This window comes from Nelumbo nucifera, chromosome 4 (genome assembly GCF_055504915.1).
Source record: "Nelumbo nucifera cultivar China Antique chromosome 4, China Antique-T2T, whole genome shotgun sequence".
Taxonomy (NCBI): Eukaryota; Viridiplantae; Streptophyta; class Magnoliopsida; order Proteales; family Nelumbonaceae; genus Nelumbo; species Nelumbo nucifera.
The window spans coordinates 10,875,330-10,901,259 of NC_142652.1; the positions used below are offsets into that span (position 1 = coordinate 10,875,330).

Sequence of the window (25,930 nt, forward strand, 5' to 3'; positions counted from 1 at the left end):
GACTAATCATGGAACTGCCATGGCCTCCTCGGGGAGCATGACCTCCCCCTCTAGCTGTCACAAGTGCTGATCTATCAGACTGTGTGGAGTTCTCTGTCTGTCCCAAAGAAATTCTACGAAGCCTTGAGAATACTTCCTCAAGTGTAGGAAGAGTAGAGCCCCCCAATATTTGGGCTCTAACTGGTTCCTATTCTGACTTCAACCCCACTAAAAATCTTGTAACATCTAGTTGTTCCCTTTGCTGTTGCTGAACTTTAATATCTGGAGTAAGGGGGTGATAGACATTGAGTTCATTCCTTATATTCTTCATGCAGAGGCATAGTACTCTTCTAGTGTTTTGGTTCCTTGTTGTAAATCAAAATACTCTTGATAAAGCTGATACACTCTTGTTGTGTTATCTTGTCCAGAATATAGCTTCTTAGCATGCTCCCGTATATCCTTATCCGTATCAAGGGACATGAAGTTGGCACTAATTTTGGGTTCCATACTATTCCACAGCTAAGTCATGATTTGAGCATCTTCTTGTTCCCAATCATCAAACCATGGAGAGTCCTCCGGTGGCTTCTCATCTCTTACATGCTTTACTTTCTTCTTTGCCTTGAGAAACACTTCCACTGATTTAGCCCATAGAACATAGTTCTCCCCATTCAGCTTAATTGAGGTCATTTGTACCCCTAGGTAGTCGGAGGAAATTACTACACTAGGTTTCTAATCATTGTATCCATCTCCTATTGCTGCCATTGTACTCTTTCACAGTTGCCTCTAATCTTACTTCTCAGCTACAAGCTGATTGATGTTGTTCACAGTTTGATACCTCAGCACCTATTGCAGCCCCTAAACACAACAGTGGGAGCACACACTTGTTCTTCTTCACACTACTGCTGACTTCACACACCTACGACCCACATAAGCATCACAAGCACTACAACACAACAGTAGGCCCTCTTACAACCACTCAAAAAAAAAAAAAAAATTGTGCATCACAAGCACCACAACACAGTCAAACTGCTACACCCGGTTCAGACTTGTTTAACACACTTAAGAAGGCATTACACAACCACAAGGAGCTTGGCAAGGTCACTACATTCCACCTTACACCACTCGGCCACCTACAGCAGCCCTAACACCACTCAACAACTCACAGCAGCCCTACACCATTCGGCTACTGCACACACAGCCCTTCCTAGGGCAACAAAGAACCTAGTTCTCTAGGTTCTAATCAGTACTAACTGATTCTTGAAGGGTTCCTACCCAGAAATACCAGCAACACAAAAGGACTAAATAACTAACCTTCCTTTGAGAGTATCAGCCAACCATTCACTGCTGAAATCACCTCCCTTGATGAAGAAAACTGTGCGTAGCAGAGAGCAACGAGCTGTGATGTCTCAGACCTAGGGCGAACCAGCTCTCTCCATTAACTAACCAGAAACGAAGAAGAAGGTGTCACGAACACAGCTAAGATGCTTTACAAGCAGAAGCAGGTCAGAAACCTCGCTCTGATACCATGTTTTGGAGCAGCTACAGTAACCCGAACCAGTGAAGAAGGAAGAAGAAGATGAGGAAGAAAACTAGAGAAAGAGAGAACATGAGGGTTTAGTCGAAACTGATTAGTCTCCCATTCAGTCGACCCCCTAATGTTTATTAGGTTCTAATTACACTTACAAAGACTAAACTGCCCTCACTTAAGTGTGGGGCAGAGTAATCTAATAAAACAGCCACATAAGCAAAGTACTTAACTGACATGAGATTACTAAACTACCCCTATTCGGCTCACTCTAACAAGGAGAATTATATACAAATACCAGACACAGTGGACAGGAGACTAGTAGGTAGTTTCTCCCCTTGCATTACAAAGAAAACACAAATGTGGAGACAAAAATCAATAAGGTTTCTCTTCCGAAGGGTTCCATTTTAATTTGTTTCTACTTAGTTATCTTGCCTAAGTTTCTATATTGTCTTCCATTCTCTTTCCCTTCTCTTTTTCAGTAAGGTTTGTATATTATCAATATGAGGAAATATAATGCATGCTTTCTAGCATATGGTAATTTATACTCAAATATCCTCTTATATTTCTACAAGTGTTTGAAACATAGTTCCAGTATAAATTCACTACTCTTTTAACATTATTCTAAATGATCTATCATCTGTTTTTCATAGTATTGGCTTAATGTTTGCTATTGAAACATCAGACAGACTTGGCAATATATTCTGATATCCAAATATATTTATTTACTTTTTACATTTGGATATGCTAGGGAAAATGAAGCGTCTCTTGCTGTTTTACCTGATCTTCTCATGGAGCTTGACAGTATGAATGAGGTATGTGTAATAATGATCTTGTGTAGGCTGTGTGAGAATTTTCCATTTAGTGTGGGGGCTTAGGTTTTTGTTTTAGTGTTTATGTCATATTATCTACCAGAACTGGAAAATGGTTCCAATCCCACATTATCCCCATCCCCAACTCCATCCCTTCGATATAAGATTAGGTAAATAATAGGGATTTTTATAATTTACAGAAATTCTTATGAAACTTTTTTTTAACAGAAGTCTTCTTTATGTAAATCCTGAAATATAAGTCTGTTGTGGCTGTTTATTCTTTTGTAGGGGTGCTGAGTGTATATCCTGTGTACAGGCCCTTGGTGTACAAGGATCTTTTTTGATTAATGAATACTTATACTTTTACCTTTTTAAAAAAAGAATAGGCAAATAATTAAATTATAACAATACTAATAATGTTTTGCCAACTATATGAAAGCTTTAGTGCTTTGTGTTGACTAAAGGTAGAAATCCAAGTTTTAGATTTGGAGGATCGGGGAAATTTGGAATTGATGATTAACATCATGTTTCGAAAGACAATGGCTTGGATTCCAGATGTAAGATAATGGAATTATTACTGTAATTGTTGTATCATTTGCTTCTTTTGTTCAACAAACTATCTACTTTACCTTTTCTCAAAAAGAAAAAATATTACTGTAAATTTTCAGCCAGTATCATAATAATGACAAAATTTTCATTGTCGGTGGAAATTATATTATTGACTACAATCTCCCGATGCTCGATGCAGAAGAACTATTCTCCTGCTTCATCATATAGTGATTTCCAGATGATTTAGCTTATAAAATTACATGTAGAATGTCCTATGATAAAGGATTGACCTTGATTAAGAAGGTTATTTCTCTGAAGATTCCAATGCAAGTTTGCAAGACAATGTAACAAATGCCAGGAGAAAGTATTGGAGGGAGGACTATGTTTTCCAGGAAGTCCTTATTCATACATACCTTTCTACGAAAAACTTATTTTGTGTAACTTAAATACATTTTTGTTATTTTCATTTGTTTTCTGTATTTTATTTTTGCAACCTGTGTTACTTGATGAACAAAAGTGACTATAGTAGTGGTTGAGTACATAGCTTAATTAGGTAATTGTTTCTGTTATAACTATTCTTAATGTTTCCCACATTATGCTAATTATTAATATCTTTTCTAATTTATAGGAGACAAGACTGCTAGCCCTAATTGAAGGTGTACTTGCAGCAAATATCTTTGATTGGGGTTCTCGTGCCTGTGTGGATCTTTATCACAAAGGGACCATCATTGAAATATATCGAATGAGTCGCAAAAAGATGCAACGGCCTTGGCAGGCAAGTGAAGCAAAATGTATAACTGTAGCATTAGGAGTCCATTTTTCCAAGAGATTTTCTGTACCTGATAATTAGCTTTTCTTGCTTTCAGGTGGATGATTATGACATCTTTAAGGAGAGAATGCTGGGTTCTGGAGAGAAGAACCCTAGGCCACATAGAAGAGCATTGCTGTTTGTGGACAATTCAGGTGCTGACATTGTTCTTGGGATGCTTCCACTGGCACGGGAACTGCTTCGCCGTGGTACAGAGGTAAATTTTTTTGATGGTTACTAAACAAGGTCTAGAATCTTCACTTTTGGTATTGTCTTCTACAACCTTGTTTAGAATCTTTGTGTTGGGACTAACTTTTAGAACTCATTGTTTGGTACATGTCCTGCCCCACTTGCCTGAGACATACAGTTATTAAACATGAAATAGGCTATATACTAAAGAGCTGTTAGTATATAGACTCATCCATCTTTATATAAAACGTGTCCTATAGACTAATTGTTTTCTTCCAATCTCACCATTGCCACGTCCAGAAACAATCATTATAATGTCATTTCAATCCATCCAATCTGAAATTTCACCAAACCTTGGGAATTGTATCATTTTTTTCGAGGATTTGCACTTTCTGATGGTTTGGTGCTCAAAGGTTATAAAGTCCACCATGCCTTGTAGGTTTCATTTCTTCTGCAATTTATTTTTTCTTGTATTATTATCAGGAAAATTGCTTAAGTAACAGACACGTGTACAAATTTGATCAGGTTGTTCTGATTGCAAACTCCCTTCCTGCACTAAATGATGTAACTGCAATGGAACTTCCTGAAATTGTAGCTGAGGCTGCCAAGGTTTGTGGAATAAAGAGTTACTTGTTTTTCCTCTTTATCTAATATTTCAGTATCTATTAAAACATATTTTTGTCAGATGTGTATTGACAGGATTATCAGCACAAAATGAGATCTAAGTATTAAAATGTACAAAGGATTGATTTGTTGAGGACCCCTCACATAGGGGGATGTTTTGGTATCATCAGATTGTAATATACTTCAAGTAGAAATCACTGATTGTAGATTTAGTTGAATTTCTTGTGAAAGGAAAGGGGAGGAAGATAAAGATTTCAGTAGTAGAGAGGAAAAGAGAGGGAGAAAAGAGTAGGAAGTCAACCAGGATTCTTAAATTAACCCTAGCCGCCAACCCCTCATTATATTTATACTTAACTTAAAGGATGAGATATTACAAGGATGCCCTTAGTAGGGTGGCTACTAATGTGGCTGAACAGTCACAACTTAAAAACATAAACTAATGGGCCTAAAGCCCAACAACTTCCTAACTAAATAGCTTAAAATAAGAATAAAAAACAATTAGGCCCAACTCAACACTTCACACCCATACCCTATCCTGGATTGGCATGACCATACAAGTCCCATCTAAGACCAATCGACTTGTCAAAAGCATGGTTCACAATTTCAATATTGATGGACATTTTACCATGTAAAGATGAAGAAATTTCGGAGATTTTTCGCTAAGATCTTTGGAAAATCTAAAAAATCAGGAAAGACTTCTGGAAACATGGGCTTAATTATTAAACCTTCAAGGAATCATTAGAATAAGTATAATTACACATTTATGGCTCAAAAAACCATAGCAAAGAACTATATGAATCAAATATGAGAAAATTGAGACTTTACTGGTATCTTTCTCTTTTTCTCCCTTTTAGTCTTTGAACTATCTTCTCTTCATTATGTTGAGAATATTTATGTGAAAGGGTATTATTGTCTTTTTATATTTGGGCGTCCAAGTAGGGGCATACTTGTAATATTTTTCAGAAAGATATAATTTTTTAGTTTTGAGGGTGTGAACAATGACACACCACTCTTCTTCAACAAATCTCTTTCTTCTTCCTCTTCTCTCTCTTATCCCATATCCTATACTTTCTATTTGGTATCAGAGCACCTCAAGGATCTTCTTTTTTGAGAAACGTTTAACCAGATTTCATTAAAATAAAAAGTAGTACATGAGAGGATGTACTATACAGATTTTCTAAGCAAGCACTCAATTTAGCTAAGCCATCTGCAATAGGATTGAGTTCCCTTGGAATCCAAAACAGGTTTGCATTTAAACTATCTAGGGAATCCTTTGCTTCTGCCAAATAATGGCTTAACCTCCAAGGACCCCCTTCATTGTCCCTTAACCATTTGATGGCATTTGCTGAGTCCCCTACGATGGAAAGATTCTAAATACCCAAACTTTTAGCTATTTTGATTCCAATGAGAGCAGCCAACACTTCAGCCTTAGTTGAGTCAGTGAAACCGATTGGTCCACTATAAACCCAACAAATGTTACTGAAGAAAACTGAAGAGAGGAGAGCTTGAGAGTTCGGCAATGAGGGTTTGAGAATGAGAGTTCCGAACCTACTCTCTCTCAATACCCTAACACTATTTTTATTAAGATAGGTTTGAATAATTACAAGGAGGCCCTTAGTTGGGCAAGAATTTACAAAGAACTTAATATAGACAGGATGGGCCCAGAATAAGGCCCATTATAGAAAAACATAAATAACAAGAAAGAATAAACAGCCTATGGGCCATTCGGCCCATCTTCTCTACACTCCCCCTCAAGCTGAGCATAGATGTCAATCATGCCAAGCTTGCTGGTAACATGCTGAAGTTTTGCCTTGGGAATGCCTTTGGTGAGAAAATCTGCCAACTGTCCTTCAGATGTGATGAAAGGAAGACACACTTCACCCGAAGAGACCTTTTCCCTAATGAAGTGTCGATCAACTTCAATATGCTTAGTTCTATCATGTTGCACTGGGTTGTGAGCAATGTTGATGGCAGCGTGATTATCACAGTACAACATCATTGGCTTCTCATATTCAACCCCAAGTTCTTCCATCAATGATTTTAGCCATAATAATTCAGAAACTCCATGTGCCATGGCCCTGTATTCAGCTTCAGCAGAAGACCGAGCAACAACCGATTGTTTCTTACGACCGATTGTTTCTTGCTTCTCCAAGAAACAACATTACCAGCCACCAAGCTACAATACCCAGAAGTAGATCTTCTGTCATCAATGTTTCCGGCCCAGTCAGCATCGGTGTAGGCTTCAAGTTTCATATGACCATGCTTGGCAAACAAAATACCCTTTCCTGGGGAGCCCTTCAAATAACATAAGATTCTCTCTGCTGCTGCCATATGAGTGTCTCGGGGAGCATGCATGAATTGGCTAATGCAACTGACTGCATATGCAATATCTGGCCGAGTCATGCATAGGTACAAAAGTTTCCCAAGAAGTCTCTGAAAGATTCCTTTGTCTTCTAACAATGTCCCTTCTGAGGTTGAGAGTTTATGACTCATCAATAGGAGTAGCAACTGGTCTAGCACCCATATTTCTAGTTTCAGAGAGCAAGTCAAGAACATACTTCCTTTGGGAGATAAGAATCCCATCCTTGGATCGAGCCACTTCTATGCCAAGAAAGTATCTCAATTGCCCCAAATCTTTAATCTCAAACTCTGTATGGAGAAAAGATTTTAGATCATGAATTCCTGAAACATCATTACCAGTCACTACAATATCATCTACATACACAATGAGGTATACTGCCAGAAGTCCACTCCTCTTCACAAAAAGAGTATGATCGGACTGTGTCTGCACATAACCAAAGTTAACAAGTGTTGTTCTAAATCTCTCAAACCATGCTCTAGGGGACTGTTTTAGTCCATAAAGAGATTTCTTCAGCCTGCATACCTTCCCTTTCATATCAGTTCCATACATCCCTGGAGGAAGAGACATATAAACCTCCTCATGTAATTCACCATTCAGAAATGCATTCTTCACATCCAATTGATAAAGGGGCCAGTCAAAGTGAGCAGCTAAAGATAGAAGAACCCTCACAGATGTCATCTTGGCAACAAGTGCAAAGGTCTCCAAATAATCAATCTCATATGTCTGTGTATAGCCTTTTGCAACCAGCCTGGCCTTGTACCTTTCAATGGTGCCATCAGCTCGGTATTTGATACTAAAGACCCACTTGCAACCGACTGGATCCTTCCCTTCAGGCAAATCCACCACTTCCCATGTGTCATTCTTGTGTAGGGCATCGATTTCAGATCTCATAGCATCCCTCCATTCTGGAATCTTAAGAGCTTCTGACACAGACCTGGGAATAGGGTTAGAAGCAACAGAAGAGAGAGAGGCAAAGTATGAAGGTGAAAGCAAACTGTAAGAAAGGTGCTTGGAAATGCAGTGTGCAGTGCACTTCCGTTTTCCTTTCCTAACAGCAATGGGAATATCAAGGTCAGGGAAGGATGACTCCAAAGGTGCTGAAACAGTACCTGTTGTCTCTTCTGTGACTGGAAGTGTATGAGGCTCAAGTATTGTAGGAGAAACAACCTGCACATTTCTGGATCTTTGCCTTTGACACCTTGGGATTGAGGATAGGACGAGGAGGTAAAGAGGGAAGAACACTGGGACAGGTAGAATGGAATGACTGGTCCACCCTTGATACATTTGAAGGAGAAGCAGACACATCAAGAGACTCAATAGGGACAGGAAGAGGAAGAGCAAACACCTGTGACAAATCCTCCCCCTGTGGACAATGTCCTTCTGGAGAGGAACCATAAAAGGGGGAAAGCTCATCAAAGGTGACATCCATTGAGACATACCGAGTGCCAGTCTTTGGATCAAAACAACAATAACCCTTCTGTGTGGGGGAATAACCAAGGAAGATACACTTTTTAGCTTTGGGTTCAAATTTATGCCTTTGGACACTTGGAACATGTACATAACAGGTGCAACCAAAGACACGAATAGGAACAGGAAAAAGGTCCTTGTTCGGATGAAGGAGATTGAAGGGAGACTTAAACCCCAAAACCCTGGATGGCATACGGTTTATAAGGTAGGTAGCAATAAGAACAGCATCACCCCAAAACCTTGTAGGGACATGTGAGGCAAATAAGATACTTCTTGCAACTTCAACAATATACCTATTTTTCCTCTCAGCAACCCCATTCTATTCTGGGGTCCTAGCACATGAGCTTTGATGAATAACCCCCATGTCAGAGAGATAGCAGGATAGGTTCTTCTCAAAGTATTCTTTTGCATTGTCAGATCTGAAAATTTTAATCCTGGTATCAAATTGGGATAGAACAAATTCATGGAATTGTCTTACAAGTCTTGGAACTTCAGCACGGGATTTCATCAGGAATATCCAAGTGAACCGAGAAAAGTCATCAATAAACAGGATAAAATATTTGTAGCCACCCATGGAGGGTAAGTGGTAAGGCCCCCACACATCAGAGTGCACAATATTAAAAGGAAAAGAAGATCTTTTATTGCTCAAAGGATAATTGTTTCTACAATGCTTTGACAATTCACAAGACTCACAATGAAGACTGGACAAACTAATTCCCTTAAACAGTTCAGGGAATAGATGACTCAAGGCAGAAAAAGACAGATGACCAAAACGACGATGACACAACATAATACGACTAACAGACTCTAAAGAAACAGATCCGAGAGCAACATTCCCAAGATGATCAGTGCATTGTCCCGGAGTATCAAGCAGGTATATTCCATTCGCCTCATGGCCACTCCCAATCACCTTCTGAGACTCCAGATCCTGAAAAACACAGTAGGAAGGAAAAAAGGTTACACAACAGTTTAATGACTTGGTTAAACTACTTACAGGCAACAAATTTGTATTTAGTTTAGGTACATGAAGGGCAGAAGGTAGGAACAAGGAATCCGTAGCCTTGATGGTTCCCTTACCAGAGATAGGGGCAAGTGAACCATCAGCTAAAGTGATTTTATCACGTTCAGGAAGCAAGTCATATGAAACAAACAAGGTAGAAAGATTGGTCATATGGTTAGAAGCACCTGAGTCAATAATCCAAGGGATCTTGAGATTACCTGAAGTGGTAGCATGATTAGCAGAAGCCCTTATACCTGAATGAGCAAATGCAGAAGAAGCAGAATTTCCTAAAGGGTTGGAAGGAGAAGTCACATCACCCAGCTGACTGATCATCTTCCCAAACTTTTCATATTCTGCTCTCATGGCTGCCAACTGTGTAGAAGCAGACATCTCTTCACTATTTGGCCCGGCAGCTACACTTGAACTTCCTGATCTTTTACTATCATGTTTTTTCTGAAACCGAATGGGAACAAGATTAGGATGTAGTTTCCAGCACTTGTCTTTGGTATGCTTCGGCTTCTTGCAGTACATATAACTTCTTTCTTTCCTGTGCCACCAGAAGTTCCAGCATTCCCTTTAGGTTTAACCCCCATATTGGCAAAGTGATCACTAATATCAGCCCCTTGAACCTGGACAGCCCTTCTGCTCTCTTCACTACTCACCAATGCATAAGCTTGTGACAATGAGACACACTCCTTGGAAAGAATATTCTGTTTTGTGATATCATATTCTGGGTTTAGTCCAGTTAAGAACTCAAATACCCTGTTCCTTTCAACCAATTTTCTGTAGGTCTCTGCATCATTGGTGGTGTCCCAAGTTACAGCCTCTATTAGGTCAATCTCTTGCCATAGAGACTTCAGGGTTGAGAAATATACAGCAAGAGGCTTCTCCCCTTGCCTTAAATTCTTTACATCACTTCTCAATTTATATGCTCGGGCCACATTGAGTTTTTGGGAATAGGTTTCTGCAACACTGTCCCAAATTTCCTTTGCTGAATTCATCCATAGGTAGTGTTGGCTAATTTGTGGCTGCATTGAGTTCACAAGCCACCCAATGACAGTGTAATTTTCTTGCATCCACTTCTCGTAGGATGGATCATCTGCTGGGGGAGCCTTCTTACTCCCGGAAATGAACCCCCACTTTCCTCTACTACATACATAAATCTTTATTGATTGTGACAATGCCAGATAATTAGTTCCATCTAGTTTAACTGTGGTCACAGTCAATAAGGAATCACTTGGAGTCCCCTGAACCAGTCCATATTCGGCACCACTTTTGTTTTCAAACTTTGAGGAGTACATCATGTAAACACTTCAAATATGATTTCAGATGACTTCTACAAGTATACTGAATGAGGACGAGCAAGAACTGAGTTCAGCCGACCACAAGAAGGCAATACACTGAGTTCAGCCTTCAAGAAGTAATCAGAAACTTCTAGGCACTGAGCAGTCAGCCAAAGTACCTTTTCAAATCTGGACTTCAAGGTAACCACCAAAGAAATAACCAAGAAGAGTAAATACCAATTGGTATTGCTGAAAATGCCTTTTTACAAACACAGTGTAGGCAATAGAGACAACCCCACTGTCAAAAAAAAAAAAGAAAAAAGGCCTCAAGAACAGTTTGTACAGCCCCCCAAAAACAGCCAAAAATAAGTAACAATCCACAGCCTTGTTACAAAGATGTTTCGGCAGTTTTGACAGTCCAAGAAGGAGTGAAAACAGCCCAGAAATTTCTGGGTTAAACCAGATTCAATGGCAGCCGAAGGTAGTACAGAACAACCAGAAATTTTCGGACACTTCAACAGTCCAAACACAGCCGAAAGTAGTACAGAACAACCAGAAATTTCCGGACACTTCAACAGTCCAAACACATCAGAAAATAACCCAGAAATCTGAGCACAACTTACAGTTTCGAGCTTCAAACCAGAACCGAGCTGTTCCCCTTCCTTTTTTTCTCTGATTCTTCCTGGTCACCGAACCACTTCTCCAAGAGATTCTAGTCTTGGGCACTTCCAATGACCTCCAAGAATCAAGCAACACGAGCCTAAGCTTCCAGCCCTAGAATATTGAAGTTCAGGCCTGCTCTGATACCATGAAGAAAACTGAAGAGATGAGAGCTTGAGAGTTCGGCAATGAGGGTTTGAGAATGAGAGTTTCAAACCTACTCTCTCTCAGCACCCTAACACTATTTTATTAAGATAGGTTTGAATAATTACAAGGAAGCCCTTAGTTGGGCAAGAATTTACAAAGAACTTAATATAGACAGGATGGGCCCAGAATAAGGCCCATTACAGAAAAACATAAATAACAAGAAAGAATAAACAGCCTATGGGCCATTCAGCCCATCTTCTCTACAGTTACCTCTTTCATTCCTTAAGAATCCCCCTATTCCAACAAACCCTGGATTGCCTGCAGGACTCCCATCAAAATGTAACAACATTCCACCTTCACTGAGTGAAACTGGATGTCTTAAGGGAATTTGAGTGGAATGAGGGAGGAAGAGAAAAGTTTGCAAGTTTCTGTTAAAGTCATTGATTGAGAGATCTTGGAATAGCTCCGAATTAGCAGCCCAAAAGTTACAGTGATAGGTGATGTCTGAAAGTAACTCTTCTAGATTGTTTTTATCTTCCCAGACACCCCACATAACTGCATGTAACACCATTTGCCAGTATGCTTTGCCTCTTTTGCTTAGGCCACAGCCTTGCCACTGATGAACTAAGTCTTGAATATGTTCTGGGTTGACCCAATGGTACCCTATCAGATTTAAGAAATGCAGTCGGACATTTCGAGTGAATTTACAATGAATAAGAAGGTGGTCAGCTGTTTCTCCATCTTGCAGGCACAAACAGCAAGCATGAGGAGAAATGTAAAGTCTTCCCAGACTTTTCTTCTGAAGGAGGTCACATGTATTTATTCTCTGTAGACATGTCTCCCATATAAAGAAACACACTCTAGAAGGGGGATGTGTTTGCACCAGATTTTCTTGAAGGGGAAACAGGACCTGTGTTCACCTGTTGAAAGTGCCTTGAACAGAGCTCCTCAAGGATCTTGGGAATGCTCTTTCTGCTGAGTGCCGTACCCAAGAAGGCCTGCTAACGTCAAACCGCCGCCAAATGACATCAACAATTCGTATAGGCGGCAGCAACTCTTGAAACTTATACTGTTGGATGCGCCCTGATTTTAGTTTTTTTTTTTTTTGTATGATTTTTACATCCATTTGAAGCCTTTATGATTTTTTCTTTGTTTTTTGGACCAAAATTTGCAGAAAATGCAGATATGATGTTTGGAGTTTTTTTGCACATTTAAAATATTTTATTTGCATGGAACCTAATGCTCTTGGGTCATTTCAAAGGTCTGGAATGTTAGGAAGTTGTTTCACATTTTTCTGAGCCCTAGATAATTTTTGGGAAAATTTTTTTCTCTTCCTATTTTGTCGACAGCCTGTTTTTGGCCTCCTTTTTGGGTCTCAGCCAAGATTAGACCTGTATATTTGGGTCGTGTGTGCCAGTTGATTGTTGGAGTGTTGTTGGGCTGTCAAGAAATAAGATTGTGAGAGATGGAGTTGTCTAAGTCAGTCAGATTGTTTTTGTAATGTTTCCTAGAAATCTCAACACTGCTAGTGGCATGATAACCACCCACCATAAAGTTTGACAGAACCAATTTTTTGGAATGGTCTCAATTTACAAAGCTTACCATTGGAGGGAGATGTAAGATGTTTATTACAAGGAAGGAGGGAGAGGTAAGATGGGATTCTTATAGGCAAGGAAGTGAAGCTGAAACCTGAAGACCCAAAGTTTCCCCAAGTGGGAGCAAGAAAATTCATTGGTAATGTCTTGGCTGGTTTGTTCTATGCAACCTCATATAGCTCATAACTACATGTTTCTCTCTACTGCCAAGGATATTTGGGACAAAGTTACTATTGCCTATTCCCAAATAAGAAATACAACTAGAGTATATCAGCTTTGGAGAGAGGCTTGTAGTATGTGTTAGGGGGAGAGGACAATGACCATGTATTTCTCTTCTCTACAACCACTTTGGGAAGAAGTGGATCACTTGAAGGCCTTGGAATGGAAGGATCCTGAAGATGGTGAGCAGTACAAGAAGTATATTGAGAAGAACAAAGTCTTTGATTTCTTGGCCGGGTTGAATCCTGAATTTGAGTTTACTAGGCAGCATATTCTTAGTGCTAGTGCAAGGATAGGAGAGTAGGAGGGCTTCTATGATGCAACCTCTTGTAACTGCCCATTCAGCATTTTTGGGTTCTAAACCTAAGCAAAGTACAAGTACATAGCCAAAGAAAGGGCTGAAGTAATTTTTGAGTATTGTAAAAGACCCAAACATACAAAGGACAAATGTTGGAAATTGAATCCACACTTGAAGCTTGAAATGTATAAATCTTGGAAAAAGGGTAATGCCCAGTTGGCCACTGTTGGTGGTGATGTTCATCCCTCTGGAAGTCCACCCTCTCCTCATGACTCCTTTGATGTAATGGATAAATTTTGGAGTTTCTTGATGCATTTGGAAAAGAGTGGGACATCCACTTCTATTGGGTCTAGTAATGCCTCCACTGCCTTTGCTAAAACAGGTACTACACTTGCTTGTTCTCCATCCCTGGATAGCTCTTGGATTGTTGACTTTGAGGCTAGTGCTCATATGATTGGTACCTTCAAGTTTTCACTTCATACAAGTTTGCTCCAAGGAAGGGTAAGATTACAGTTGCTGATGGATCTTAGACTCCAATTTACCTCAACTACATAAAAACTTACTTTTTGTTAGTTCTCTTACAAAATCCCATAATTGTTCTATGACCTTATTATAATTCGGCCTGCCTTTGAGTTCTGTTAATCTGCTAACAGCCAAGAAGAGAGAAGAAGAAAGAAGAAAGAAAGAGAGAGAGAAAGGAGGAGAAAAGGAGAGAAGAAAAGTCTGGTTCGAATTGGGGAAAAGATTCTTCTCCCATTCGGCCAGACATGTTTTATATTATTAATATAATGGAAAAGACACATGTGCCCTTATTTAAGTGAGGGACACTAGTTCTAATATAATATTACAGATCAACAACCTCAACATTAGTATAAAGACAGAAATACCCCTACACTAACACTCCCCCTCAAGCTAGTGAGTATATATCATATAATCCCAGCTTGTTACATATGTAGTCCACTCTTCCCCGACTCAACCCTTTTGTAAATGTCTGTCCACTGGTTCCCTGTGTTAACATATGCAGTGTCTATCACTCCATTCAGCACCTTCTCTCTCACAAAGTGACAGTCAACCTCTATGTGCTTGGTTCTTTCATGAAACACCGAATTAGAAGAAATATGAACTGCAGCCTGATTGTCACAATAGAGCTTCATTGGAGTGTTAATGTTGTATCCTATCTCCTGTAGAAGGTTCCTTAGCCACACTAATTCACAAGCAGTATGTGCCATAGCTCTATATTCTGCCTTTGCACTACTTCTCGCCACGACTGTCTGCTTCTTACTTTTCCATGTCACCAGATTACCCCCAAGAAAAGTGCAATAGCCTGTGGTAGGCCTCCTATCAGACATAGAACCGGCCCAGTCAGCATCAGTATACCCTTCTATTTCAAGTTTTCCACCACTTTTGTATATCAAACCACGACCAAGGACCCCTTTTAAATACCTCACAATTCTTAGAACCGCATCCCAATGAGGAACCAGAGGTTTCTGCATGAACTGACTTACCACACTAATTGCAAATGAAATATCTGGCCGAGTAATGGTTAGGTAGTTCAGTTTACCTACAAGTCGTCGGTATCTGCCAGGGTCTTCAAACACTTCACCCATATCACTGCTCAGCCTAGTATTTGTTTCCATAGGTGTTTCAGTTGGTTTAGCACCTAACAAACCTGTTTCTTCCAGCAAATCAAGCACATATTTCCTCTGACACAAATTAATACCATGCTTAGATCTTTCTACTTCTATCCCCAAGAAATATTTCAATTTACCAAGGTCCTTTGTTTGAAAATGTTCCTGCAGAAAATTCTTCAACCTGTCAATGCCCATTTTATCATTCCCGGTAATAACAATATCATCTACATACACCACCAATAGGATTTTTCTTGCCTGGGAGTCATGACTGAAGACGGAATGATCAACTTGGCACTGTTTCATACCAAACTTCTTTACCACCTCACTAAACCTACCAAACCATGCTCGAGGAGACTGTTTAAGCCCATATATAGTCTTCTTTAGTTTGCATACCTTACCATCCTCCCCCTGAGCAACAAACCCTGGTGGTTGCTCCATGTAGACCTCCTCGACCAAATCACCATGCAAAAAAGCATTCTTGATATCAAGCTGATAGAGGGGCCAATCATACATAGCAGCTGCAAGAGAGATCACAACACGAACCAACCTTATCTTAGCAACTGGGGAGAAGATCTCTGTGTAGTCAATACCATAGGTTTGTGAGTACCCTTTTGCAACCAATCGAGCTTACAGGCGCTCAACGCTACCATCAGGCAAATACTTAACAGTATAAACCCACTTACAACCGACAGCTTGTTTCCCAGGAGGAAGAGCGGTGAGGTCCCAAGTATGATTATGAAGTAGAGTTGAGAGTTCTTCCATTGCACGGCACCACCCTGGAGAGGCAAGGGCTTTCTGGACATCCTTAGGGACAACAACTGAGGATAACAAAGAGATAAACTGGCGATGGGAAGCAGAAAGGTGAGTGAGTGAAACATGATTAGAAATAGGATTAAGGGTGCAAGTGCGTTTACCTTTCTGCAAGGCAATGGGAAGATGAAGATCAGATACTGGGTTTGGAGCTGGTGTGGAGACAACTGCCGGATTTGTCGACGGTGATGGAGTCGGAGGAGTAGCAGCTGGTACATGTGGGCAATGTGTATACACTTGACGGATGGGTGGGCGTTCAATAGGTGGTGGCACTGGAGGCAAGGACTTGGTCACGGCTGCGACAAGGGGAACAGAATCGACAACTGGAAGTGGAAGAGGGAGAGGTGATGAAGAGGAAGAAGCATCACCGGACCCCAAGAAAAACGGAGTAGACTCAAAGAATGTAACATCAACACACACAAAGGAACGTCGAGAACTAGGATGGTAACACTTATACCCTTTCTGGATCCGAGAATATCCAAGGAAGATGCACTTAATGGATCGTGCATCTAACTTGTCCTTCCCGGGGCCCAGATTATGGACGAAGCAAACACACCCAAAAACCCGAGGAGAAAGAGGAAACGGAGACAAGGTGGGAAACAAGGTAGTAAATGGGGAATGACCATCAAGGATAGATGTGGGCATCCGATTAATCAAGAAGCAAGAAGTAAGCACCGCATCACTCCAAAAGGGTTTGGGAACATTCATGTGATGCATAAGGGATCGTGCTGTTTCCAAAAGATGACGATTCTTTCTCTCAGCCACCCCATTTTGTTGTGGGGTGTAGGTACATGAGGTCTGATGTATAATGCCATGTTGATCCAAGTATTCTTGAAATGATGAAGATAAATATTCATGGCCATTATCAAAACGAAAAAATTTAATGTGAATACCAAATTGATTGTGAATCTCAGAATAAAATTTCTGGAAGATGGTAAAAAATTCACTTCTTTCTTTCTTTAAATAGAGCCATGTCATCCTTGAAAAATCATCAACAAAAATGACAAAATATCTATATCCATTGTATGACATCACTTTATAAGGACCCCAAACATCTGAATGAACCAAAGAAAAATGACTCGACACACGGTTATCAACCCTAGAACTAAAGGGAACACGATGGTGTTTCCCCAACTGACACGACTCACAATCTAACACAGAAAGTTGACTCAACGAAGGAACCAAAGATTTCAAAACTTTCAGCGAAGGATGACCAAATCGACAGTGCCACTGGAGAGGGGAGAGAGATGACTGGAGAGTTGTTGATGTTCTTCCACCACCGTCAAGATAATACAATCCACCAACTTCATGCCCTCCACCAATCTTCATCCCCGTATTGAGATCCTGAAAAACACACATATAAGAGTAAAAATTAATAGAGCAATTAAGTGACTTGGTCAGCTTACTAACAGACATAAGGTTAAACGAAAATTTAGGGACATACAAAATTGAGGATAGGGATACAAGGTCCAGGTCAACATTACCAACACTACAAATGGAGGATGTGGAACCATTAGCAAGGGTAACAGATTGTAATGTTGAGCAATGAGAGAGGGAAAAAGACACATGGAGTTCCAGTCATGTAATTGGAGGCTCCAGAGTCAATAATCCAGGGACTGGGTGTGGATGCCAAACAAGCCATACCTGAGTGTGCGAAAGTAGTCGTGTTCTGTTGAGATGTGGATTAGATAAACCTCTCATACTCATCACGGGGAACACTCACCATCTCCTTCCCGGGACCATCTATGGATGTAGGAGGCATCTGATCAGCTGAACGATTCTCCTATCTGAAACTGGTGTCACTAGTCATGGCATGATTGGCCTAGGTTGAGGGTGGACCATGCAAGTCATAGAAATAATTAATGGTATGTCCATCCATACCACAATGAGTACATCTCCTCGGACCCGAGCCACGTCCTCTACCACGGGCTCCCCCTGAATCTCTACCTCCGGTACGACCACCACCACGGTTATATGTAGGTCCACCACCACCAGTCTGGCCATATACCGGACCACTGCTACCACCACGGCCAGATTGATCTCCTCGAGCTCCACCTCTAACATCACGGCCCCTTGACACTGCAAAGGCTGATCTATCTGAGACATTAGAGTTCTCAGTAGATCCAATGGAAGTCCTCCGAAGTCGAGCAAACACCTCTTCTATGGAAGGGAAAGCTGACCCTCCTAGTATCTGAGCCCGCACTGGTTCATACTCAGATTTCAGCCCCACCAAAAATCGAGTCACATCAAGTTGTTCTCTCGGTTGTTGCTGAATTTTGACATCAGAAGTGAGGGGGTGATAAACATTCAACTCATTACGAATGTTTCTCATACTAGCATAGTACCCCTCAAGACTCTGATTGCCCTATTGCAGATTAAAGTATTCCTGATACAGCTGATTTACTCTGGTTGTATTGTCTTGACCAGAATACAACTTCTTAGCATGGTCCCACACATCTTGGGCAGTGTCAAGAAACATGAAATTTACACTAATCTTGGGTTCCATACTATTCCATAACCACGTGATAATTTGTGCATCCTCTTGTTCCCAGTCTTCATACTCATGAGAACCAGTGGAGGGTTTCTCCTCCCTTATGTGTTTCACCTTCTTCTTTGCCTTCAGAAAAATTTCTACAGATTTAGCCCAAGGTACATAATTCTCTCCATTCAGTTTAATGGAGGTCATTTGAACATTCAGGTAGTCAACAGGTATCATCACATTAGATTTGCTATCACTGTTATCTCCCATTGCTGAATTCTGTTATTACTGAATTCGGCACACTGCACACTACTTGATCACACTAATCACACTGATTTCAGCACTTGTTAGTGCTGAAGGTTGCACTCTTTACACCACAAACCCTACCGAACGACTACCTGAAATCTCACCACTATATGAGAACCACTCCCCCTTCGAATCACACAAAAAAAAACAGCATAAACCCTAGACACAGTCTGGAATCCCATCATACGATCTAAAAAATTCTTCTATTTGATGCATAACAAAAAAAATATGCATAGAAATCTCTTACCTCATCACCCGAAAAACAAACCACACAAGAAGAAAATCAGTCCACACAAGACACCCACTGCACCACACGAATCAGCCCTCTTCTCTTCATTGATTAGGGGAGAGCTTCTTAGAGACCACAGCAACCGACCACGAACTGCACAACTGGAGGCATAGAAACCTCCAAGGGAAGAGGGCGACCACTCCTTTTCAGCCCTTTCCCTTATCTCCAATCGATGGCAGAGAAATCAAGAGAAAACCCTAGATTGAGTGCGCAGAAAACAGAAATCTGGGCAGATCCGAGTTGCTTAGTTGTGCTCTGATACCATATTATAATTCGGCCTGCCTTTGAGTTTTGTTAGTCTGCTAACAGCCAAGAAGAGAGAAGAAGAAAGAAGAAAGAAAGAGAGAGAGAAAGGAGAAAAGGAGAGAAGAAAAGTCTGGTTCAAATTAGGGAAAAGATTCTTCTCCCATTTGGCCAGACATGTTTTATATTATTAATATAATGGAAAAGACACATGTGCCCTTATTTAAGTGAGGGACACTAGTTCTAATATAATATTACAGATCAGCAACCTCAACATAAGTATAAAGACAGAAATACCCCTACACTAACAGACCTCTTTCCTACTCATTGTAATTTTGAGGACCTGAGGATGGAGAGGAAGTGGGCATGAAGCTGATGGGGTCTATCTTTTTTGACAAAGCTATTGAGCAGAGATTTCTATGCCAGGTTGAGTCCAGTCAAAATGAGAAATTAAGTCTTTTGAAATTATGGCACTTTCGCCTTGGCCACGTGTCTTTTGGCTCTATAATACTCTTATTTCCTAACTTGTTTGATTTAGTGTCAAATTTGAGTCCTCAATGTGAAGTTTGTCACTTGTCAAAGCAATGTGGAACCACATATTTTACTAGTAGTAGAAGCAAAGTTGCTTTTCATTTGGTACATAATGATGTCTGGGGTCCATATACTACTTGCATGGGTGGATACAAGTATTTTATTCTCTTCATTGACAACTACTCGGTACACTTGGCTATATTCAATGAAGACTTAGGATGAAGTTCTATAATTGTTCAAAGCTTCCTTAATATGGTGGAAACACAATTTGAGAAGAGGATTAAAATATAGATTAGATAATGTCAGAGAATATTTTGAAAAGCATTTGAAGGTTTTTCGTGAAGAGAAGTAATTCACCAGAGCTCATGTATTTATACTCCACAACAAAATGGAATTGCAAAGAGAAAGAATAGATGTGTGATAGAAGTTGCTAGAGGGATATTGTTCTAGATGCATCTTCCCACTTGTTCCTGGGGAGAGGCTATTGAAATAGTTGTTTATCTCATTAACAGGCTCCTATCTAGAACTTTTAGTCTATAGTCCCCTCATTAGCTTCTTTTTCCTGATGTACCAACTTTCAATTTACCTCTTAGGGTCTTTAGTTGTGTTTGCTTTGTTCATGATATGAGTCCTTCTAGACATAAGTTTGATCCTAAGTCGATAAAGTGTGTCTTTCTTTGTTATTCCTCTATCAAGAAGGGATACTGATGGTTTGGTCCTCATTCTAGAAGATATGTATCTAAAGATGTCACCTTTCTTGAGTCTTCTTTCTTTCAATCACCCAATCCTTAAGGGGGAGTGTTAGTGAAGATCGGAATCCCTCTTGTCTTCCTTTTCCTATTCATGTAACCCCATGCCCATCTTCTTCTTCTCCTACGTGTAATATCCCTTCACCTCCTCCTCCTCCTGTGTGTCGGCCTCAATCTTGGCAGCAATTTTTCATTAGGCAAAGTAAAAAGGCGACTCCTGAAGCTGAATGTTCACTATAATCTTATCACGCAAACTCAGGTAATCTTGAACCTACAACCCTTATTCATTTTGAGCCTATTAGTACCTCTAACCTTGATCTCCCCATTGCTATTCGAAAGGGAAAAAAGAGATGCATCAACTACCCTATTACTAATTATGTTTCTTATGATGCTCTCTCGCCATCCTATTGTGCCTATATTTTATGCTATTTCTTTTATTTCCATTCATCACAGTGTTGCAAAAGCAATGCAGTCACCTCAATGGAAGGAGGCTACGAACTTGGAGATGGAAGCCTTCATAAAAAATCAAACCTAGGAAATGGTTCCCCTTCTCAAGGATAAGATTCCAATTGGATGCAAGTGGGTGTACACTATTAAACACAAGGTTGATGGTTCAATTGAGAGATATAAGGCTCGTTTGGTGACAAAAGGTTATACTCGGACCTATGGCATTGACTACCAGGAGGAATTTGCTCCTATGGAAAAAATGAATTCTACCCGAGTCATAATGTCCCTTGCTACCCACTATTCTTAGCCTTTGTATCAGATGGATGTGAAGAATGCATTCCTTAATGGGGACCTCCAAGAGGAAGTTTACATGGACCTACCTCTAGGAGTGAGTCTTCCTAATAGGTAAGGGAAAGTATGCTGTCTCAAGAAGTCTTTGTATGGGCTCAAACAGTCACCTAGAGCTTGGTTTGACAGATTCAGAAAGGTGGTGTTAAAAATTGGATTTTCTCAACCTCAAGCTGATCACACTTTGTTCATAAGGAAAGTTGATAACCGAGTGATTATGCTAATAGTGTATGTGGATGACATTGTTGTCACTGGGAATGACCCTTTAGGAATTACCCAATTAAAGTCCTTTCTTGCTTCTGAATTTGAGATTAACGAATTTTTATTTTGCAGGAATACTTCCTGGGAATTTAAGTTGCAAGATCAAAGAAAAGAGTTTTTATTTCACAGAGAAAATATGTTCTTGACTTGCTCCAAGAAGTTAGAAAACTAAGGTGCAAGCCAGTTGAGACCCCAATTAACCCCAACCATAAGCTGTGTTGTTGATAGAGATCCTTTTCCAGATAGAGGAATGTATAAAAGATTGGTTGGTCGCCTTCTTTACTTGTGCTTGACTAGGCCAGATATATCCTATGCAGTTAGTGTGGTGAATCAATATATGCATGAACCTAGAACCTCTCATATGCAAGTTGTCAATAGGATTCTTGCCTATTTGAAGGGATGTCCTAGTAAGGGAATGTCATATTCCTACCATGGGCATATGAAGATTAAAGCTTATATAGAAGCAAACTGGGTAGGGTATGTTGATGATAGGAGGTCTACATCTGGTTATTGTACTTTGGTAGGGGGCAATGTGGTATCATGGAGAAGTAAAAAACAACCAATTGTTGCCCATTCTAGTGCAGTGGCAGAATACCATGCAATGGCCCTTGGGGTATCTGAATTGTTATGGTTAAAAACCTTATTAATTGAGATGGGTGTTCACACTGAAATCCCAATGAGACTTGTGATAACCAAGCAGCTTTAAACATTGCCCATAATCATGTCCAGCATGATCCCACAGAACACATTGAAGTGGATAAAAATTTCATTAGAGAGAAGATAGCTACGAGAGAAATATGCTTACCCTTTGTGAGGTCAGAAGACTAACTTGCTAATTGTCTTACCAAGGGAGTTCCCAAGTCAAAATATGATAGTAATTTAGGCAAGTTGGGGATGATAGATATCTATGTTCAGATTGAGAGGGAGTGTTGAGAATATTTATGTGAAAGGGTATTATTGTCTTTCACATATGTTTGTATTTGGGTGCCCAAGTAGGGGCATACTTGTAATATTTTTCAGAAAGATGTATTTTTTAATTTTAAGGGTGTGAACAGTGACACCACTCTTCTTCAACAAATCCCTTTCTTCTTCTTCCCCTTCTCTCCCTTCTCCCATCTCCTATACTTTTTACGCAGTAAATATGTCAATTAATTGCCATTTTGACTTTTTTTTTCTTTTTGTTACTATATGTTTTGATTAATTTGAGAAAGCTCTTTTGTAGTTATATGCATTTTTTTACCTTTTCTTTTGAATATAGTGACTTAGTAAGTGAACAATATCAAAATAGTAAGCCAATTATCCTATCACCAATTCCCCACAGGTCGCTTAGGAAAATATTTTAACAAAATATCAAAAGGTTTTTAATAACATTCTAAAAATTTAAACCTTGTCAATGAAATGATGAAATCTGAAATATCACCAATTCCCTATGGTTCTTTTAGGAAAATATTTTTAAAATTATAATGATTTTAATGAAATGTCGAATAGTTTTTAATCATATTCAAAAAATTTTAAACTTAAATATATAGTCTATCAATGAAATCTGAAATATTGCCAACATATTGGCAAAACATTAGAGATATTTGCAAAAAAAGGAATTCCCAGAAAATTTTGTATCACCACCTAGCAAAATGAGGATATTTCTCCAATTTCTTGGATATTGTGAACCATGGTTAAAAGTGCACTTTCATGTAGAGGCCCTCGTTGAATTGTTACACTTGTATGAATATCACATATATGCTTAATGGGTTCCTTTTTATTTGGTGTAGAAATTACCAGTAATGAATGAAATGTCAAAAAATTTTGATGCTGTAGCAAGAAAGTAGTTTTACTAGCTATTAAATAGATAGTAGTGATGATGCAAATCTAGAAAATATGCAAATATTTAGAAATGTATAAAGTTTAAACATAATGAATACCAAATCATAGACTGAAAGTCTGATTTCTGTCTTCAAACCATACACCCCATTTATATTTCTTTAATATTTCTGATTCATCTGCATAGCAGGCTTTATAGGTTTCTGTGTTCAACTGTTGTGTCAAATTATTGCGGTCATTAAAGAGATGCAAGGTTTTTTCTTTTTTTTTTTACTTTAAGTTTAGAGGCTATTTTGGGTTAAAAATCTGAAAAACTCGATCTATTTTCAAGCTGTCACTTTTCTTCTTTGTGTGTTGAGCTGCATTAGTCTAGAACATTCTTGTGCTCATTCATTCTTCTATTCCGCAGCATTGTGATATCCTTCGCAAAGCTGCTGAAGCAGGAGGTTTGCTTGTAGATGCAATGATAAATGTCCAAGATGATTCTAAAGGGAATTCATCATCAGTTCCTCTGATGGTTGTTGAAAATGGGTGTGGAAGTCCATGCATAGACCTCCGGCAGGTCAGCTCAGAGCTAGCTGCTGCTGCAAAAGATGCCGACCTGGTAGGATATAATACAATCCTCTGATTCTATGCAGCTTAACCTTTGCTCAAGTATCTTTTGTTATCAGTGTGGATTTACTGGGGAATTGGTGGGTTTGACTTTGTTCCTTGGGAAACTGCTCTAAATGTGAAAATAATGGTAACTTAATGGTAGATGAGCTCAAATCCTGCATTTTGACATTATTGGATGCTGCAGGTAATCTTGGAAGGAATGGGTCGTGCTCTTCATACTAACTTCAATGCTCATTTCAAATGCGATGCTCTAAAGGTAAGATTTTACTGTACCTGATAGCAAGATGAATCTAATAAGCTAATTTCCAGAGCTGTCATATTCATTTACAGTATCGTGGAAAGAAAATTCAAAGTATATTGCTGCAGGAATTTTAATGTTGCCAAAGCAATACTCTGTTTATTGGAGACTGGCATTCCTGAGATTCCATTGCACTAGGAATATTGAAAACAAACTGTAGCAATATAATTTGCCAGAATTTTAAGGCTGATTACTGAGAAAATGCTCATTGATTAATGATATTGTTAATCTAATCAGGTTAGTTACCAACTTGAAGGGATCTTTGTGATAATCACCAAATAGCAAGTTCCAAACCATAGTGATCAAAACTAGATGGTATTGACCAGAAAAATAAGCTGTCCCAGGACAATCTGCTTTACCTGACATCTATCAAATTTCTTACTTTGAGCCGGTTCAGACTGCAATGAGTGTACTGGTTCTATTTATGCAATCCCATCAACACACTTAAACCAATTTGATAGGGGTATTTACATTTAGTTTTGAAGATATGGCCCAAAGGCAACCACCCTAGATGTGTTGCAGGAGTACTACACAAGTTCTTTGCTGTTTGACATGCATCAATGATGAATCTTTTAAAGAGTCATAATTCTAACGAAGGAACAAAACCCTTTTTTCTGCTACTTTTTTCTTGTCGACAGCTTGCAATGGTGAAGAATCAGAGGCTGGCAGAAAAATTGATCAAAGGAAATATATACAGCTGTGTCTGCCGATATGAGCCATTTGCTTGAAAGCCCCTGTCATCAAAGTTAAAATTTTACTTGTTTCATGTCTCAAGTTGAGTGGTGAACAGTTACGACTTTGCAGAATGACAACCTCTCAGTGTAAAAAGTTGGATATAAGTCTCCTTTAGGCTGGATTATGTCTTGGAATTGCTGATTGGAGGGGAATCGGAGCACCAAATATCCAATTGAATCAGGTTGGCATTTTCTTGACCCAATATTTATCTTAAAAAGTTATATAAGAAACAGTTATTTAAGATATTGACTATTGGAAGGACAAAAGGAAGTTGTATAAATCGTAGAGTAACGTCCAGTTTACTGAGCGTTCAATGATGAAAAAGTCTTTTTAAGTTTCAAATGGTTTTGAATAGAGAAAGGTCGATTGAGCTCGCCCAATTTGTTGCAATCTTTGATCCTGAAGATGAATGGTGAATGAAATCCAGAAATGATTTAAACGCTCATCCTGTCCCTGTCTGTCGTCTTGGCTGGTGAGAAGTATTACCTGTCTGAGAATCAATGCAAAAGTTACCAAAAACAGTTTCTCAAAAGGAAGAGTCCGTGCCAAGTGGCATGGAGTCCGGTTGTGGCATCTCGCTTCAGATCCTAGAGTAATTGGGTATGGTTTTCACTTTTCATTGCTGAGTTTGGAAGGAGTACAAATGCAAATATGTAGAGTGCAAAACCTTATATTTTGTATTATTTTGTATGTATTTAGGCTGTATATATTTGCATTTGTACTCCTTCCAAACTGAGCCCTAGGAGCACAAAGATGTACTTTGGTTGTTTTCAATGAGATTTTGCCTAGTCAACCCATTTTCTACCTTCTGATCAAAATGCACATGCCACCAATCGTCTTCCAATTGGAGGAC

The 25,930-nt window shown here is 39.5% G+C and overlaps 1 protein-coding gene across 6 annotated transcripts in view; it reads left to right on the plus strand.

Moving 5' to 3' along the window:
* PANK2 (pantothenate kinase 2) overlaps window positions 1-25,930 on the plus strand; it is a 78,449-nt gene that overhangs the window by 51,067 nt on the left and 1,452 nt on the right. For 5 of the 6 annotated variants that reach the window (XM_010244759.3, XM_088902984.1, XM_088902985.1 and 2 more), the window contains 7 exons: window positions 2,256-2,319; window positions 3,494-3,640; window positions 3,732-3,890; window positions 4,388-4,471; window positions 23,839-24,033; window positions 24,229-24,300; window positions 24,981-25,457. In XM_010244759.3, the coding sequence (XP_010243061.1) occupies window positions 2,256-2,319; window positions 3,494-3,640; window positions 3,732-3,890; window positions 4,388-4,471; window positions 23,839-24,033; window positions 24,229-24,300; window positions 24,981-25,070 (811 nt within the window). In that variant the 3' untranslated portion in view covers window positions 25,071-25,457. Of the gene's footprint in view, window positions 1-2,255; window positions 2,320-3,493; window positions 3,641-3,731; window positions 3,891-4,387; window positions 4,472-23,838; window positions 24,034-24,228; window positions 24,301-24,980; window positions 25,458-25,930 lie in introns of those variants that run through there. The other variant, XR_016085433.1, reaches the window with a different exon arrangement.